The sequence below is a fragment of the Aedes albopictus genome, chromosome 2 (genome assembly GCF_035046485.1).
Source record: "Aedes albopictus strain Foshan chromosome 2, AalbF5, whole genome shotgun sequence".
In the NCBI taxonomy this organism is placed as follows: Eukaryota; Metazoa; Arthropoda; class Insecta; order Diptera; family Culicidae; genus Aedes; species Aedes albopictus.
Window position 1 is genome coordinate 492995883 of NC_085137.1, and position 20258 is coordinate 493016140.

The 20258-nt window shown below is 38.5% G+C and overlaps 1 protein-coding gene across 1 annotated transcript in view; it reads right to left on the minus strand.

Moving 5' to 3' along the window:
- Positions 1-19106, minus strand: part of LOC109423341 (protein brown) — a 30293-nt gene extending 11187 nt beyond the window's left edge. The window contains exons 1-4 of the mRNA XM_062854238.1: positions 18864-19106; positions 18538-18586; positions 18281-18464; positions 17829-18202 (exon numbers count right to left, since the gene is read on the minus strand). Of these exons, the coding sequence (XP_062710222.1) occupies positions 17829-18202; positions 18281-18464; positions 18538-18586; positions 18864-19005 (749 nt within the window). The 5' untranslated portion in view covers positions 19006-19106. The remainder of the gene's footprint in view (positions 1-17828; positions 18203-18280; positions 18465-18537; positions 18587-18863) is intronic.
- Positions 19107-20258: the final 1152 nt, after the last annotated feature.

Sequence of the window (20258 nt, forward strand, 5' to 3'; positions counted from 1 at the left end):
TTTCTCGTACACTAAGTGTACTGGAAAGGCTATATGTTCACTCCAAAAATGACTTTTTGATAGAAGGCCCGGAGGGTCGAGTCACATATACCAATCAACTCAGCTCGACGAATTGAGGTGATGTCTGTGTGTGTGTGTATGTGTGTGTACAAAAAAAACTCACATCACTTTTTGGCAGTAAACCTCAACCGATTTTAATGACCAATGGTTCATTCGACGCGGAATCTGTTCCCATTGTTTCCTATTGAAAATGGTTCGGATTGGTCCAGCCGTTCCGGAGTTATGGCCATTTAGGTGTTCCGGATCGGTACCCCAGGAAGGGGCCAGATATGAAAACGCTAAATACCCATTCATGCGACACATCAAAGCTCCGCACTTTCGAAAACATGATGAACAGTAGGCAGGAAAATATTCTCGGACCATATCTTAACCGGTAGTGTTCCGGAACCGGTTCCGGGTGATCCGCCGGATGTGGCCAAATATGAATGTGAACCAAAGCCATACATGCGACACATCAAACAGCGGGTTTTTCGATAACCTGATAAACAGTAGGCAGGAAATTATTCTCGGACCATATCTGAACCGGTAGTGTGCCAGAACCGGTTCTGGATGTTCCGCCGGAAGTGGCTAAATATGAAAGTGAACCAAACCCATACATGCGATACAACAAACAGCGGCTTTTTCGATATCCTGATGAACAGTGGGCAGGGACACATTCTCAGACCATATCGGAACCGGTAGTGTTACTGAACCGGTTCCAGATGTCACGCCGGAAATAGCCAAGTATAAAAGTTGACCAACCCCTTACATGCGACGCATCAAATCGCAAGCTCTTCAGGCAACCTGATAAACGGTTAATAAAAGAGAATAGTTTCAGATCATATTTGGATCAACCGATAGAGTTTCGGAACCGGTTCCGGATGTCCCGCTGGAAGTGGTCAAATGTAGTAGATATCAAACCCCATGCCTGTGGCACATTAAACAGCGGCTTTTAAAATAACGTGATGAACAATTAGTCAGAAAATAGGCTCAGACCACAACGAAGATCTTTATAAAGGCTACCGATAGTGTTCCAGGACCGATCTAGGGTGTCCAGCCGGAAGTGGCCAAATGCCAAAAAGAACCAAACCTATGCATGTGACACATCGAACCGCGGATTTTAAACCATGAGGAACGATTAGCAAGAAAATAGGCTCAGACCACATTAGAGGCTACCGATAGTGATGCAAAACCAGCATTGGGTGCTTCCTAGGGTGCTTCGCAGGAACTTCAAAAATGAACAAAGTCAATGCAAGCGATAAATATGTGTAAGAAAACAAAATTTTGACTGAACTAAGGCCACATACATACAGACGTCTTACTCTACTCACTCTCCATCGTCCTTGTTTTCAACGGTTGAAACAAATATTAATCGTTGTTGCTCGTTTGACGTCTACTCACTACCAACATCAAGCCGCAGTGAAACGCAACCTGATTAGCAATCGGCGATTATTTTTTCGTAACGATGAATATAATAGCAATATGTTACAAATGATATGTCTGTTTATCTGTACTAAAGCAATCTCATCAAGTCACTGAGGTGTAAAAATATACAGTAGGATAGGTCGACGTTATATGAGTAAATTATCGCATCATCACCGGAGAAATCAATCCTCTTTTCCGTCTAAAACTACTGGGAATTTTCTTATGGAATTTAGTATGGGCCCAAGGATTGAAATATTTGAAGATATTTCATATTTAAATAAAATTTCATATTAAAAATAAACTCGAAATAGGTAGAGTGTTTTGTATAAAATTTTCAAAGATTAAAAAATTTAAATACATAAATTTAAAAATTTTAAACTTGAAAGGTACAGCCAAATTTGAAGCAGAATTTCTGCAAAATTTACTGAATTTCAGAAAAACGTTGCTGCTGAACAGCAGAGTTTACTGAACGGATCAGGGAAGTTTGCTGAATTTCAGCAAATTGTTTGCTGCAACCTGCAGTTCGGCAAAATTCAGAAAAAAGTATTCAGGGTGATTTTTGCAAAAAATCAAGAATTCTTGCTCACATGTTTATGACCCAAATGATGTCAGTGTTGTGATTTGCCGTGAGAACGGGTAATCGGAGGTACAAAATTTCACTGTTGCATTCATGCTTTCGAAATTTGATGTCGAAATTTAATGTCTGGCCCGTCGACTGGTATGGAGTATCACTTGTGGCCCGCGGCCACGAAAGGTTGAGCAGGCCTGCCGTAAAGTCATCTATGATTGTGAAAGACGTTATATCCTAGCTTGTAATTATCGTCTTGATGTTGATCGGTCTTCAGTGATAGTGAAGGTGCTCAAGCAGTCAACTGAAAATTCTGATATTTTTCCTGTGGAGCGGACCTGGTGTGGTGGTTAGAACACAAGACTATCACGCCGAGGACCTGGGATCGAATCCCACTCCCGACATACTCACAAAATGTGGGTTCTTCCTTCGGAAGGGAAGTAAAGCGTGGGTCCCGAGATGAACTAGCCTAGGGTTAAAAATCTCGTAAATACAGACAAAAAAAAAAATGATATTTTTCAGCCCAATCTAACCACGTTTAACGTAACATCGGAATATGTTCAACTAATAAATTTCCCAATTTTATTAAAATTATTGCTTTTCTAAATAAGGTATTCTCAGGATTCAGGAACAGTTCGCATTACGTCGACGGAAAGATCATGCTTCGGAATGATGGCCCTAGCACAGAATCTAGCTAAACAAACAATAGTAGAAGATACCAAAAACAGGGACCGAATTCTAAACCGCCCGATAGGTATGAGATTGTCCACATCACGATGGTTTCAAACCGAATGGACTCAATAGATACCAAAGCTTTCGTATGACATTTTTAAGTTAGGCAAGGCCATCATGACTAGGAAACCTTGACCGATTAAACCCTTGAAAAGGCCCCATACAGATCGAAACGTCGGAAAAAATCATAAACTAGTGTTTTCGATTCCCCCAAAAGGCTGAAGCCAACATTCTGAAGCAAAATAATCCCAGTCGTATCCCAACCAAGGAAAGATCATGGGTACATGTTTGACGAGAAAGGCACTATCACCACTAGGTGGATTAATCTGGGTTTTTTACCACCAGCTTTACAGAATTGCAAAACTGTAGCTTGATCAAAAGAAAAGCATTCGTGGTTTTCATAGAATACACTGATCCAAATTGTAATCTCAGTACAAGCCCGTGCACAAGGGCGTAAGCCATATATAAGTCATCCCAAAATAATATCTTTCGATATTGAAATTGGGTTTCAGATTGAATTGATTCGGATAACCATAGTACAGTGGTAAATAGTAGTCAATTTTAAGTGAATATTTTACCTCGCATTTCCGTAGGTTTTTCGATTTTATCACGGTAAAAAAAAACTAAGTAATTTTTTAGTCGAGCTTAAGATAACCTGAAAAAGAATACGAAGAAAAGAGTCAATCGAATTCTTTGAACAAAATAATACCTTCTTGTAGTGATCCTTTTAAGCAGATCTTTTCGATTGAGTGAAACCAGATTGTCTTATCTACCTTTAAAAAAAGATAAAATACACACGAACTTATTTAACTGAATCGAACACAAATGCTTTGTTTGTTTATCATCAACGGATCCAACAACGATTACTTCCGGAAAGCACCAAATAACCAAACATTTCTGGTCGTTTCTCACAACCGAACGCCACCCGTCGGTGTTTGAAAATATCAAGTGACTGCAATTCTAGTTGATGGTTCGCGATATGTTGCTGTGACTGATTCCTTGATACTCAATAGTGAGATTCCCATCTAAAATTACATCAAGAGTTCTGCTTGAGATTCCTCAAGAATTATTTTAGAAATAGGGGTATAGAGCAATGCCAACAGATGCTTTTCCATCCCAGGTAAATGGCTATATAGGCCACTGCACGCCGCGGCTGCTATACGATTTGGACCTCTAAATTCCGCCGGCGTTGTGTGCTGGGATTGCTGGAAGAGACTTTTTTCAGAGCCTCTACAAAATTCCTCCTTGAGCTCATGAGTTCCTTTTGATTTTGGGAATCCAGTAGAATATTCTACTTTTTAAGATTCTTGCTTCTGAGATTCGACCAAAAGTTCCTCCTCGAATTCGTTCATTGGTTCTTCCAGAAGATATTTCACGGATATCTTTTGGGTTTGCACAAGGAGTTCCTTCTGATACGAATTTCATCCGGAATTGGCTTCTTTAGTGGAGTTAAGATAATTCCACATTCTGAATTTGTACGCCAAACTGGGCTGAAATCCAAATATGCATGAGCTATGGTGCCCAGGAACTAATAAATCAATTGGAAGCTATTTTTTTGGATCACCCCTCGTCGGGTTTTGTACTGGGCGGAGCTGTCTAACAGTTTCGCATCTGTCAAAAGGTGATATGTAAAAATCTCTTTGAAGTTTATTTACGGTGTAGAAACAAGGCTAAACAAATCTGAAAAAAAAAATGGTGAGTCCGAAAAAGGCACTCTTTTGTATAAATCCTCCAGAAGTTCCTTCTGGGATTGCTACAGAATTTTGTTCACTGATTTCTCCATCTTCCGGGATTCTTCCATAAATTTAATCCAAAACTCCTTCAGGAATACCTCATCTGGCCAGAATCCTCAAGGAGTATTTTTTGGATTGTCGCATGAGTTTTTTTTCTGGGATTCTTTCCTCATTCTCCTCCAAGAGATCCTTCTGTGATTCATTCAAGATTTTTCTCCAGGAGTCCTCCAAGAGCTCCTTTCGCGATTCCACCAGGAATCTCCACTATGATTCCATCCAGCATTCCTATCATTGTCCCTTTTGAGATAACACCAATAGTTCCTTCTAGAGATTTATTTCCGGGATTTTTTTCCAGGATTTTCCAGAAGTACTTTCTGGGATTGATTCGAGAATTCCCGAACAAGTCCTGGATATTCTTCCTTCCATAATTCCTTCAGAAACTCCTTCCGTGATTCCCCCAGGATTCCTCAAGGAGTTACTTCCTGCAGATTCTTGTGAATTTTTACCAAAAGTTCATGCTGGCATTTTCTCACATGTTTATAACGATATTGAGAAATATTTCCTGGTGAATTCAGATGAAAATCCTGGAAAAAGTTCTGAATGAACTCCTCGATGAACCCTAGCAGGGTCTCCTGAAACAATTACTAAAAGAATCACAGAAGAGGAATTTTAGAAGAAACTTATGGTTGAAAACAAAAAAAAGGTTCCTTTTTAATTTTGGAAAAAAATCCAAGATAAATCCCATCAAACACTCCAGAAGAAACTCGTGAAGGAACTCCTGGAGAAATGTTAAAAACCCTAATTAATCCACCTAGCGGTGATGATGCCTTTCTCGTGCTTTTAAATATCCTTTCAACAAAACTCAAGCGACGTGTTGATGACATTGACATAAATACAAAATGGAAACTGCTTGCTAAATCTACTCAATATGGATACATTTTGTATTAGCAGAACATCCAATATTCAGAAAATATAAGACAACGATCCAAAATTCAAACCAAACAAGTGTTATAGCCGTAAAATTTCGGTCATCATTTTTTGACTCCGGATATCTACCCCAACTAAACTAAGCGCCATCTTGAACATTGAGACACCATCTTGGATGTTCTGGTATTCATTTTTGGATTCTGCACCTAAAATTACATAAAATAGTCACCGTATTGAATTTTGGCATATCGTTTATGGTTTTCTGGTTACCAATTTTGGACGAAGACCGGCATTCTTCCCCATTCAAGCTATAGTCATATTGCAGACCTTGTAAAACAGCGCACAGCTTGGGTTTTCTAATTACAAATTTTGAATTCTGGACATATTTCCATTCAAAATATGCCCATAATGCAAGAATTTAAAATCCTTTCAAATAGGCGCTAACTTGAATACTGGGACATTATCTTGGATTTTGGACCGCCATCTTGGATACTCTGGTGGACTCCGAACATATTTCCCATACCAAATATACATATTTTACATAGTTTTAGAGCTCAAAATTCATTAAAACAGCCGCCATCTTCTGTTGACGCGATCAAATTCTTATATTTCCATTCAACGTTGACCCATCCTGCTATAAATTTATACCTTAGGAACCTGGAATGGTACGATTTTATGGGATCGCTTTAGATTTGTCTATATTTCGTTCTCTTTCATATATGATAACTCAGACCTATTCGTCACTGTTGTTCATACCTAATGTTTATCAGGCCATTAAACAAAGCCACGATTTAATTTTTCACATGAACGTTTGTTCTGCTACACAACAGCTGGTCTGTAATGTGATCTAAGGCTATTTTCTTGCTAACCGTTCATTAGATTATCAAAAAATCTGCGATCTGATGAGTCGTATGTATGGGTTTGGTTCATTTTTATATTTGGTAATTTCCGGTGGTATACCCGGATCTGATTCCATGACACTACCGGTTGTCCCAATTATGGTCTGAGATTACTAAATTGCTAATTCTTCACCTTCACCTAATCACCGCGATTTGATTTATCGCATGTATGGGTTTGATTCACTTTTACTTCTAATCACTTTCGAAGCCACAGCTGAACCCGCAACACTACCGGGAATCTAATGTGGTGTGACCCTATTTTTCCATCAGGTTGTCGATAAGTCGTGATCAGTCTTGTTAGAGATCACAGTCATTTGAACCTTTCCGTCGATATTGAGTAGGTTGTCCCAAAATTGCACATGGTCAAAAAACTTGGGGGCTCACCCTGCAAATGATAGCTAAGGGTGTTAGAAACAAACTTTTGTATGACGGCAACTTTCAAAAATGACGTTTAGAGGTCGCCCCAGTGAGATTTTTGAAAAATGGCTATTTTTCGTAATAAATTTCATACAAATATATTTTACCGTACAAAAATTGGCAATATCCACTATTTTTTATATTTTTTACAGCTTGATATGGATTCAGACTTCTTGGGAAAAATAATTAATGACATGTTTTGCTGGTAACTTTTTGATATTGAATTTTTGAATTCTCCAAAATTTGTCATTTTTTGAGATACTTTGCATTTTACCCATCATAAAAAGTAGCTGAACCTAATGCTAATTTTAAATAATTTCCATAAAAAGATAGGAAATTTTATGAGGAAAAACTTTGCCGAAGACAGCATGGCGTTTTTTCTATCCGTTTTAGAGTTATTCACAATTTACTATTTGGTGAAATTTGAATTTTTAGGTATTTTTTCTAAAAATGTCACATAAGAACTGCCCAAAAACACATACAAAGTAAAAAATCACATATGCTCAAAAGTTTTTGTCTTGATTGTGTTATGGAATTATGGTGACATAATTATTTGATTTTTATTTTTTGTTATTCAATTCCTTTATATAGAAATTAACTAGCAAAGATTTCTTAAAAAGCTAGCTCTCTTGACAAGCTTTGTACAGCCTATTGATGTTTTAAAGATATTCTCCACAAAATGTTAAGCCATACTTTCGCGTTTATCTTACGTTACTGTCGATATTCTAAATTATTTTTCTACATGAAGACGTATGAGTCCTGGACCAGTGAAACAGCCCAGGAAACAGTGGCAAAGTGAATAAAGGCGAATACGTTGATCCATGCCAAATTCTAATCGCGATTACGAACATCTTACGTAAGAATACCAATTTTCAGATACTAAGTTCCAATTCAAGACATTCTGAAAAGCAGGGCATGTCTTTTTTAACATCTACTGATTTGAACTATCTTATCAACACCGAAAATAAGATACACCGAGGAAAATTGAAACGAATGGGATGAGCTGAGCCAGTGAGTTAACGTAATGTTATCCAAAGTTAGAACAACTTAATTACCATAGCACATACACGGCATACAATAAGACAAGGTAAGCTATTATTGGTAAACAACAGTTTTGGACGTAAACAAGTGACGTCACTTTTATCGTCCTATCTGTTTATCAAAATGATTGGGGCTACTAGAACATTTTATTCATGTCTTTGAACGATTTGAACAACATCATTGAAAAACAAAATCGACATGTTTTGCGGAATGTAACACCTTCTAAATGATATAGAAAATATGCTGTGCGTTTGATTGTGTATTATCATAGACTTAATAGTTGGTATTATGCTCGTATAAACCATTGTCAGTACATAACCGTTATAAATGCCCTGGCCTACTGAGGCATCTCAAAATGGTACCTAATGATAAAGTTTCTCGCTAGTAGGTGCCTTTCTAGATCAAAGAAAATGGATTTGTCAACGGAAACAAAAATTCAATAAATGATGCTACCATAATTCCTAAACACAATCAAGACAAAAACTTGTTGAGCATACGTAATTTTTTACTTTGTATGTGTTTTTGGGCAGTTCTTTTGTAATTTTTTTAAATACCTAAAAATCCAGATTTCACCATATAGTAAATCGTGAATAACTCTAAAACGGATAGAAAAAACGCCATGCTGTCTTCGGCAAAGTTTTTCCTTATAAAATTTCCTATCTTTTTATGGAAATTGTTTTAAATTAGCAATAGGTTCAGATACTTTTTATGATGGAATAAATGCAAAGTATATCAAAAAATGACAAATTTTAGTAAATTCAAAAATTCAGTATCAAAAAGTTACCTGCAAAACATGTCGTTAATTATTTTTCCCAAGAAGTTTGGATCCATATCAAGCTGTAAAAAATATAAAAACAGTGGGTATTGCCAATTTTTGTACGGTAAAATATATTTGTATGAAATTTATTACAAAAAATGACCATTTTTCAAAAATCTCGCTGGGGCGACCTCTAAACGTCATTTTTGAAAGTTGCCGTCATACAAAAGTTTGTTTCTAACACCCTTAGCTATCATTTGCAGGGTGAGCCCCCAAGCTTTTCGACCATGTGCAATTTTGGGACAACCTAATATTGAGCCTCCTTTGTTTTCGACATTCGCAACACAAGCAATCAAACTACTGTTCGAAACAAAAATGTCAAACGAATGCACTTCACGACGATAGCGGCTTCAGGAGACGGTTCGGCTTTTGTTATTCCTGTCTTCTTCCATAATAAGAGCTATATTGCCCATCTATGTGTCGCATTCAATGCAACATGCAAGAATAAACTAATATTAACATTCATAATCGGAATTGGCTGAAAATCTATGCGTAAAGCTAGAACTAGACAAATGTCATCGTGTCAGATGACATTGATTTGACCCTTTCTTATGTTTATTGATCTTCGTTCTACTGCTCGTGTTGTGTGTAAGAGGTAACGGTAGCGCTCGAATGTAACAAAGCAAGCTGACACACGACTGCGGTAGCGAAATGAAGGTAGTAAAAAGTATCGAATGTCGTCAAGACTGGTCGTGATTTGATGTGCCGCATCCATGGGTTTGGTTGAATTTTACATTTTACTACCCGGATCTGATTCCGGGTAACAACCGGCTGAACCAAATATGGTCTGACACTATTGTCTTATTAACTGTTCATCGGTTAACCAAAAACGTTGCAAATTGAAGGTGTCACATGCAGGGTTTGACAATTTCGACGGGACTCTCAGAACCAATTCCGGAACACTACCAGTTGTCTCTAGTGTGATCTAAGGCTATTTTCTGGCTAACTGTTCATCAGGTTATCGCAAAAGTCACGATTTGATGTGTCAGATGCCTGGATTTGGTTTACTTTTATATTTGGCCTCTTCCGGCCACTCAAAACCGATTCCGAAACACTTGCTGGCCTGGTTGCATTAGGTAATCTAAAAAGTCGCTATTTGATGTGACGCATGCACGGGTTTGTTTCTCTTTCAGATTTGACCACTTCGGTGGGAACCCCGGAACCGGTTCTGGAACACTGGTTCAGATATGGTCTGAGATGATATTCCTGCTCAGTGCTCATTGTCCATCAGGTAATCGAAAATCCGTGATTTGATGTGTTGCATGTATGGGTTTGGTTCAATTGTTTATTTGGCCACTTCCAGCGGGACGCCTAGAACTGGTTCCGGAACACTACCGGTTCAGATATGATCTGAGATGATTTTCCTGCTCATTGTCCATCGGGTCATCGAAAATGCCGTGGTTTGATGTGTCGCATGTATGGGTTTGGTTCAATTGTTTATTTGGCCACTTCCAGCGGGACGCCTAGAACCGGTTCCGGAACACTACCGGTTCAGATATGGTCTGAGACAATTTTCCTGCTTACCGCTCATCAGGTTATCGAAAATGCCGTGGTTGGATGTGTCGCATGTATGGGTTTGGTTTACTTGTATATTTGGCCACTTCCAGCGGGACGCCTAGAACCGGTTCCTGAACACTACCGGTTCAGATATGGTCTGAGAATGTTTTCCTGCTCATTGTCCATCAGGTCATCGAATATGCCGTGGTTTGATGTGTCGCATGCACGGGTTTGGTTCAATTGTATATTTGGCCACTTCCGGCGGTTCACCCGGAAACGGTTCCGGAACACTACCAGTTTAGATATGGTCTTAGACTATTTTTCTGCTTACCGCTCATCAGGTTATCGAAAATGCCATGGTTTGATGTGTCGCATGCATAAGTTTGATGCGTTTTCATATCTGGTCCCTTCCTGGGGTACCGTTCCGGAACACCTAAATGGCCATAACTCCGGAACGGCTGGACCGATCCGAACCATTTTCAATAGGAAACAATGGGACCAGATTCCCCGCCGAATGAACCGTCGGTCGTTAAAATCGGTTGAGGTTTACTGCCAAAAAGTGATGTGAGTTTATTTGTACACACACACACACACACACACACACACACACACACACACACACACACACACACACATACACACATACATACACACATACAGACATCATCTCAATTCGTCGAGCTGAGTTGACTGGTATATGTGACTCGACACTCCGAGCCTTCTATCAAAAAGTCATTTTTGGAGTGAACATATAGCCTTTCCAGTACACTTAGTGTACGAGAAAGGCAAAAAGTGTTAAAATATTTTAATTTTATTTTTATGTCATGTAAATTTTTATAATCCTTTTAATTTTAAGGAAAATAATTTAATGGTGTGTTTAACTCCCCTAAACTCTTTTGCTATAAAAGGATGCTTGAAGAAAAATTGAAAATATATTGATTGTTGCGATTCAATACAAAAGAAACAATTTCCATTATCTGGGGGGTAGTAGATCAACAAGATGGAGTTATTCACTATGGGATCCACGCCCTTCAACCCCTGAGGAATCCACAATTAAGAATCAATGGAAGAAATTTTTTGACGCAAATCAATTGTGTGTAAATATTTGAAGAATTTTTGAATGTTTTTATGCCAATTGTGACATATTTCTCATAAAAAAAAATGGTGAAAAGACAGCCTTTCAAAAAATCGCCTCTCATCAACATTTTGTACATCACTTTTATTAATTTATGGTAGACTTATTGAACATAGCTTTAAGTTAAAGTTGATGTTAACATTTCAGTTTTATTTAAAAATAGCATATTTTTGCGGAAGTAGGACTACTTTTTAAGAAACGCCTACCTTTGGGCGTATAAAGTAGGTTTTTCTGTAACTTAATAAACTTTGTTTTATTTTTAACATAGAAAATGCACCCGTTGTAAGAATTCCATGAACATATTCAGATTTAGTATTTTCAAATTTAGTTAGTTCAATAATTTTCGATTCTTAGAATGTTATGTCATTGGTTGATCAGTTTCACCCCGGATTGAAAGTTTTCAAATTTGACCATTTGAGTATTTTCTACAAAACGTAGTATTTTCTTGTAAGAATTTCGTTTACGGAACTTGAAACACTCAGTACAGGAACAGGTCCACTCAGTATAAGTTTTAAAAATATTTTTTTGGAGTCATATGCATTGTACCTGATTTTATCCAAAAGAATAGAAGAAAAGTGATCAACTTCCCCCTAGATTACGGTATCTTTTGATTTTGTCTTAATGGAAAATGTTTTTCACACTGTTGAAAATGCTTTGACATCCATGTGCACAACAGAACACGTGCTCGATGAACAAATTGAGATTTGAAATTATGAAAAGAAATCCACGTACTCCGGTGAGACTCGAACTCACGACTCCCAATTCGCTAGACGGGCGCTTCTATTCCTTCAAGCTACGGAGTCACTCGACTATCTCCGTCGCCAGCAGGCCTAGAACTGAACTCGATTCCACAATTGCACATGGTTATCTTCTTTTCACAATCCAAACCCCCTTCGGATGGGATTAGATGAACATCTAACACATTGTCTGTTGTGCACATGTATGTCAAAGCGAGAGAGGAAGTTATTTTTAATTGTCGAGAGCTTCGGGCACTGCCTCCCAATCACTTATTGGTATGGCAGAGTCCGACTGCACACTAATTGCCATACCAATAAGTGATTGGGAGGCAGTGCCCGAGGCTCTCGACAATTAAAAATAACTTCCTCTCTCGCTTTGACATACATGTGCACAACAGACAATGTGTTAGATGTTCATCTAATCCCATCCGAAGGGGGTTTGGATTGTGAAAAGAAGATAACCATGTGCGATTGTGGAATCGAGTTCAGTTCTAGGCCTGCTGGCGACGGAGATAGTCGAGTGACTCCGTAGCTTGAAGGAATAGAAGCGCCCGTCTAGCGAATTGGGAGTCGTGAGTTCGAGTCTCACCGGAGTACGTGGATTTCTTTTCATAATTTCAAATCTCAATTTGTTCATCGAGCACGTGTTCTGTTGTGCACATGGATGTCAAAGCATTTTCAACAGTGTAATTTCCCACATGGCTTGGTCAGCCAAAGCAAAATCAAGAAATTGACAAATGTTTTTCAGTTTTTCCATTTTTTTTTAAATTTTGTTTAAAAATGATTTCTGTAAAACTAAAAAATATTCAACACCAGGAAACAAATCAGAAAATATTCTTATCTTTCCTCTAACTGTGTATGGAAAAATAGAAAATCGTGAAGGACATGCATCCAATTTGCCTTAAATTTCCTGGTGAAAATTACCCCCCTATTACAGATGCTTCATACACTAGGCGCCCCTCCGGCTTTTTTCCAAAATTGGGGAAAACCCCTCCCTTGGCGCCAGCTAAGTCACTTTTTTTCAAGTATACATAATAATAGAGAATCCTGAAATTTACGGTAGAAGCATTATTGGCTGAATTACTTAATTGTGATATATGAAGAATGTATCTTATATTCCCTGTTTGTAGATGCTTTCGCATTTGTGTAAGCTTAATTAACAAAAGTAAAGAGAAATGTCCTGCAAAAAAAATACCGATATAATTGATGAACTTTATTCGCATGCGTTTGAACAATTTCTTGATGGATTCCAAGCGATTTCCAAAAGAATCCCGAAGTTTCTTATCAAAGTTTTAACAGTTTATTGTTTAAAATTGTTGGATGGGAATCAATTAGGCATTTCAACAAGCATTGTTTCAGGAGTTTTGATACAAAATCTGCAATACGCATTTTTGACAACTTATGCATTAGTTTTTTTTTTCAAAGATATTTTCAGAAATGTTAAATGCCTATATATGTTCCACCATCTTTAAAACTGTATTTTGAGAAATTTCGAAATTCGACAGAGTTTGTTTGTTACATATCTGATAAGTTTTTCCAAAATTATTATTTGCTGTTAATTTCTGATAATCAGTGATCAATATTTGGAGGTTAACCAGTTATTACCTAAATTGAAAGCCTAAAAATTACATATCCGTGTATATAGTGTTAGTTCATTTTTTTTTATTATGATTTGAACTCACTTGCGTTTGTCTTACTAACATTCCCTCCCATTGATTCGATGACCGTAAGGACGTGGCCGGCGCCGTTATTGACCTTATTAAAGTTGAGAGCTCTCGAACTGTGTACATTGAGAATAGTAAGCTAGTCCCAAGCCCTATTCATTGGTTCCTTGTGCAATTTCGATTGCTCTGGTCAATCACGGAGTAGCAACTACGAATTGTGCGGTCATCTATGCTCATGCTCATGCTCAAATACTAAAATTTCTGCTGCGCAAGTGAAAAAAGGCCTACAAGCAATCATATCTGTTACACGCTACTGCAAATAATAGTTATTTATGTAACGAGTGGCAAAATGATGATTTTTACAGCACGAGTTGTACATTTATCCAACGATGCTTGCCGGTTGAATTTTAATTCACTGTGCGAAACACAACATTTGCATCAAGCAAGCCGTGCTATAACCGTCACAGTTTTTCAAGTTCTAGCCGTGGAAACTCAGGTCAGACTGAGGTTGATTGACAATTCATAATGCAACCGAAATGAGATGCAATATGAACCATAATGCAATTGTTTGAAACGTGCGGAAAAGTAGGCCGTTACCTCACCGAAACGGCAAGTATAAAATATAATTTTATAGTGTTGAGTTGCAAAAAACAATGATGCAAATTGTCACCTCACGAATGCTCAATCAACTTATCAATTGTATTTTTATCGCTTGCGATTAAACTGTACGCTGCTCAGCGATGACCAGATGCAAAGAGGTGGCAAAACGAACATGATGCAACTCACAAACGATTTTGCACACTTCTGTCAGTGCCGCCACATGCTCACCCGAACAGCTGAACAATACCGAATGGGTTGGTTTTAGAAGCTACGGTACGAACGCTCGACACGCACACAGAAGCAACATTCGCATGTACCGACACCACACCAATAACGTTTCCAGCCTACGATGCTTTGCGATAAGCTGATCGAAAAGCATCGACAGCGATGAAGAGACGGGTTTGGCTGGAACGCAAAAGCTCAACGGCGAAAAGGAGCAGCCAACAATGCTGATCAGCGTCGAGTCTGTTCGTGTGCTATTCGTACGGGCTATTCGTGGTTTGATAAAGCGAGGAAGGGTGAAAACGTATTCGTCGTCGAAAGCGAATCGCATCATTTCGCGAATGTTTCCACCAAATAGCAAGCTTGGCAAAAAATGTATAATGTCATTAAGGACAAGGTATTTGGAGTACATAGCTCAAATTTTCTAGAGCACCATTTTTAAGTACCGGTGAACTGATTTGGATCAAAATGCATCATGCTCAGTGGTGGTCATCAGCGTGATGCATTTTGATTCAAATCCGTTCAACGGTTCTAAAAATCGGTGCTCTAGAAAATTTGAGCTATGTACTCCAAATACCTTGTTCTTAATAAACATTGATTATAGCTTAAATTTATTTTACTAAATTAGGATGATTGTGTGACTGTACATGTAACACCTTATTTTAGTTGACGAATGTAATTAATGACTGGGATGCAAATAAAGGATAAAAAATTAGACTGATTGAGAAAATTCTCAAATTTTAATGAGCTGAAAATTAAAACAACACGATTGAATTAATACCAATCTAGAGTGTGGTGCTGCAATGAGCTAAACATCCGTTAAATTCAAAATGTGCCGAAAATGCTCTCCCGGCAAATAAAATTCCGATACTAGTTACGCTCACTGTGTATTTTTGCAGTAATCATTGCCTTGGATTATTATTCCGTAGTTGCAAAAAAAAAAAAATAACTCGTGCGCGATTACCTAACATCACGAGTTCTAGATAGAATTTTGATGGGTTGAATACGATCCAAATTAATCTCTACACAGTGGTTGAAATCGCGAAAAACACAATCGTGGGCATTTTGAGAATGAAAATGTGAAAATATTATAATGTGATAATCTGCAAAGTTGTTACATATTTTTAGGAGTAACTTTTGATAAGTTTGGTTTTTGATAATTGTATTTAAAAGTTAGATAAAACTCGATGGTAGTTGCGACTGGAACTTGATATTGACTTTTATTTGCGGCTATCTCAGTCATACAATTTATTGGACGTTACTTATTTACTTTTGCAACTATACATTGTTCATTGACATTGTTGCAACTTTTTGCAATTTTGCGAGATAACTCATTATAAAAAAAATCGTCATTTTTTTTATAGGAAAACTTAAAAATCACGTAAAAACGATAACAATATCTTGCGCTTAGTATTATACGAACATATCTACCATGATCGAATTCTCCTCATCGATTTTCTCTTTGGTAAATAACTTGACAGGCAAATCATTTCCAGTTATTTTTATTGTTCTAGATGCTAGTCTAGATGCTGTTCTGCACCAAAAAACATAAAGAGATCATCCGAACACCGATCGTATTTCCCGGAAAAAATCCAAAGAAAATATCGTTTAAGAGAAATCGATCATAGTAGATTCGGCAGTGTGATACTAAGCACGAGATATAAAAACTTTGTCTTCCGGAAAAAATGTGTATAATAACATACTGAAAACGTGTTCAGAATATGAGAAGCCATGAAAACCTCATCCAAGAAAGATATAAAGAATTATGTAACAACTTTGGAGAGCATCACATTACACTAAATTCTGTTTTTACGCGATTTTTTGTTCCGCGTAAAAAAAATCGTGTAAAAAAAGTTTTAAAAACTTTTTTTATCGGATCATCCTAAAATTTTGACAGGTTATCAAGGATGATAAGAGAGATCTCTGGTAGAAATTTGAGCCCCATCGGAAGTAAATTGCGACCAGGAGAGAAGAATCTTTCCAAAAACACATCGCGTAATTTCGAGAAAATCGTGTAAAAAAAATCGTGTAAAATAAAACCGCGTAAAAAAAGATCGTGTAAAAAAAGAATTTAGTGTATACTATTTTCACATTTTCACACTTAAAATGCCCACGATCGTGTTTTTTACGATTTCAACCACTGTGCTGTACTCCGTTAAGTCACCCGAACTGATATTACTACTGTTATCACCAAGGTTATCACTGATATACCATCCTTAAAATTGGTTTAGCAATCCATATGAAGATGAACTAAAAGTACAAGATAACTAGGATTGCATGTTGGTCCTCAAAACGCTTGAATAAAATCAACAAAATATCATATCACTTGTAATAATTGTGATTTACAGTGCGGGTTAATATCAAACCGTCATCTATTATTGGCGATATTGATCAGTCTACAGTGATAGTAACTGTGGTTCTACCGAGAGCCATACTGAATGGCAAGTGCTGACAAGAAATGAATCCATTTTTGCAAGAAACGACGACCCAGTCAACACACGATCGTATATGATGTTGAATAGGATGCAAAAGTAGAGGCGATATACGCACACTTTACAGGCGGTTAAATGGAAGCAGGTATGCATATGGCCTCCACTTAAGTATCCAATTCAACATCATATAAGACTTTGTGTTAGCTGGGGATACGAAGAAAGTGATCTCTGAAGTACCGAGAAGCATGGATCGGAACGATATGCAGAGATTGCAGGTGTGGTAAAAAGCTACGCCAGTGCCCCGTCATGAGCAATGTATAATCGGGAAGGAAATTTGACGACAGAAAAAAAAACAATGGCAGCAGAGTTTCATAGATTTGATTGATTGAACAACAACAACTGATTCAATACAATTGATGGCTATCATCATTAGCGGAGCCAGCTTTTCTTTTTTCTTACTCACTCTCCCAAACATGCAAGCAAAAGAGCGAGATGAAAGAGGGGGCAAGCTGCCTCCTCTTCCATCTTTCTCTTTCTCGTGTACGTTTAGGAGAGTGAGTAAGAAGAAAGAAAATGCTGGCTCCGCCAATGGCTATCATGCAGCAACCCCCAACACTGCACTTGATGTGGTAAGTTGATTCTATATAAGAAAACAGTAAGGCATTTGACAGGTGATGTTGTAGCCTGATTCTCCTGTGAAACTAATCAGGCTGACACGTGAAACATTGGATGGATTAGATTCAAGTGTTCGGAACGTAGATGAAGTGTCTTTTTCACAAGGAAGTCAAGGACATTTCAAATTTGAGAAGTTTTTGGACCGATTAGGTTTAATTAAACCTTGACATCTTCAGCCTGGTCTAACTTAATACCCACGCATTTACTACTTTGGTTATATGGGCCCTATTGTGATGTAATTTTGAGATGATTGGCGAGATGAATTTACCTTTCAAAGAACGTCCTTGCTTCCTCGGTCGGTCCCTGGTAAAGGATTTCACCCTTATGCACCAGTATGATATCGGTGAAACACTGAAACGCATCGGACGTTGGATGATGAATGGTACAGATCACTGCTTTTCGCCCCTTCTGTGCAATTTTCCTCAATGTCTTCAACACAGCAAGTGCACTGAAACTATCCAGACCCGTAGTCGGCTCATCACAGAACAAAATGTCAGGCTCCGTCAGCAACTCCCCCGCGAGATTCACCTTTTTACGTTCTCCACCGGACAAGTTGGAAATTCTCGTATGCTCACATTTGTCCAAGTTGAGCTCTCTAATCACTTGACCCATTCGATGCTGATTCACTCCTTTTAACTGGGACTAGAATACATAAACGTGTAAGAGTATTAAGCCAAACACTAAGCGTCATCTTCGTTATCTCTTCAATTTTCGACCTACCACAAACGACAGATGTTCCTGCACCGTTAACGACCGGATAGCGATTTCAAACTGTGGTACAAACCCCGATAGACGCTTCATCTGTGATTGATTCACGAACAGTCCATTGATCAGAACATCTCCGCGAACCTCGCCTACCAAACGCATCGAAGTTGTCGCCAGAAGCGTTGTTTTCCCAGATCCACTACACGTAGAATTGAAACAAACATTTCGTATATTAGTCAGCTTTATTGCTTCTGCACAATCGTATAACTAACCTTGCACCCATAACGGCAACAAGGTCACCGGATCGAATCGCACCAGTAGCTGCAAACACATTACAATTAATCAATTGCGAATGTCATTCATTTAAGGACAAGGTATTTGGAGTACATAGCTCAAAATTTCTAGAGCACCGTTTTTTAGAACCGTTGAACGGATTTGGATGAAAATGCATCACGCTTATTGTTCAGTGGTTGTCAACAGCGTGATGCATTTTAATCCAAATCCGTTCAACGGTTCTAAAAAACGGTGCTCTAGAAATTTTGAGCAATGTACTCCAAATACCTTGTCCTTAAGTCGAAGCTGATAACGAAAGGCTCACCATTCTTCAAAATGTAATTCGGTTCCGATCTAGTCCATAGCTTACGTCCGCCGACTCTAACCGAGAGTGACTTCCATTCCACAAGAACATTGGGCTGGTTCGGTTTTATCCTACTGTTGCCAGAATGATCGCGTAACTCCATCACGTGTGCTCCACTGGAAACGTTTGACTCTGATCGACACAAATTGCTCCCGATCGTTCTGTCTGAGCGCTTAGAACTGATTGATTAAACCTGATGACGTTCGAAGAGAAAGCATGGCGGCAATGATAGATAAGAGGACGCTAGATTGAACGAGATGTTCTCTCTTAAAGTATGCTGTGACTCTCTGTTTACATGCTCTTCACGGCCGTTAATGGTATTGGTCTGTTTGATAAGGATTCGAAAATCGTAACGCCTCAAGCTTGTGCTACGCGTTGGCTAGTGAAGTGTACACTGTGAAAAATTTAAAACAAATCAAATTTTGAAAGTTTTGTCGGCTGTTTGCCGGCTGTTCGAGTCCGTATGAAGTTGATCATCAATATTAACTTCTTTTCTCGATCAGCCTAGATAGCTGTGTAGTGTCGGTAGCGATTGTCTCAATTGGCTAAGAATAACACTACGGACCGCCTGTTCCGGTGGTAAGAGTCCACCAACAGGTGACCCCTAATTCATGGTGTGATGCGGCTTCATGCTTACCGTGCCTAAGAATGAATGGCTAGGGGGGTCTAATAAAAACCTAACCGCTGACGGAGCCTGTGGAGTACCAGGGCGCCCTCCACAGTATGTAGCCCTTACTGCGCTAACCGGAGCAATGGTGCAGTGGACCTTGTGTTTCTCCGAAGCAATCGGCTGCCCTCTTTAGTCTCACTTGAGGCTAAATAAGGGCGGGATTATGAAGATGTTGTTAATTAGTTTAAATGTTCACCTATATGGTTTCGCATTATGCGTTTTACATAGTGTATTCTGTGTATCCTCGCCTTTGGCGTTTTCCAATCGATACCGATTTGGTTTTATTGTTGCTGTTTTTTGTTGTGCTGTTGTTGCGAAGAGTTTAATCTTACCTAGCTTGGGTAGTGGCTACGGTTAGGATAGCTCAGATCAATCTTCAGCATAAAAGAACAGCAACGATCAATCTTTGCAGACTTATGCAAAATGGTACAGCCCAAGTGGCCTTGGTACAAGAACCTTACTTTCGTAAGGGAAATTTCTATCTAGGAAACCTTGTGAACCCGGTTTTTGCTACTTTCAGTAATGGCAAACTCGCGTGTCATGCCTCGAGCCTGTGTGCTTGTCAACAACGCAATAGTTGCTACACTCATCTCTGAACTAACCACCAGAGATGTATGTGCTTTCACAATTTATGTATCTGCTGGAAACCTCAACAGGAAATACGTATATTGTTCGGTTTATTTACC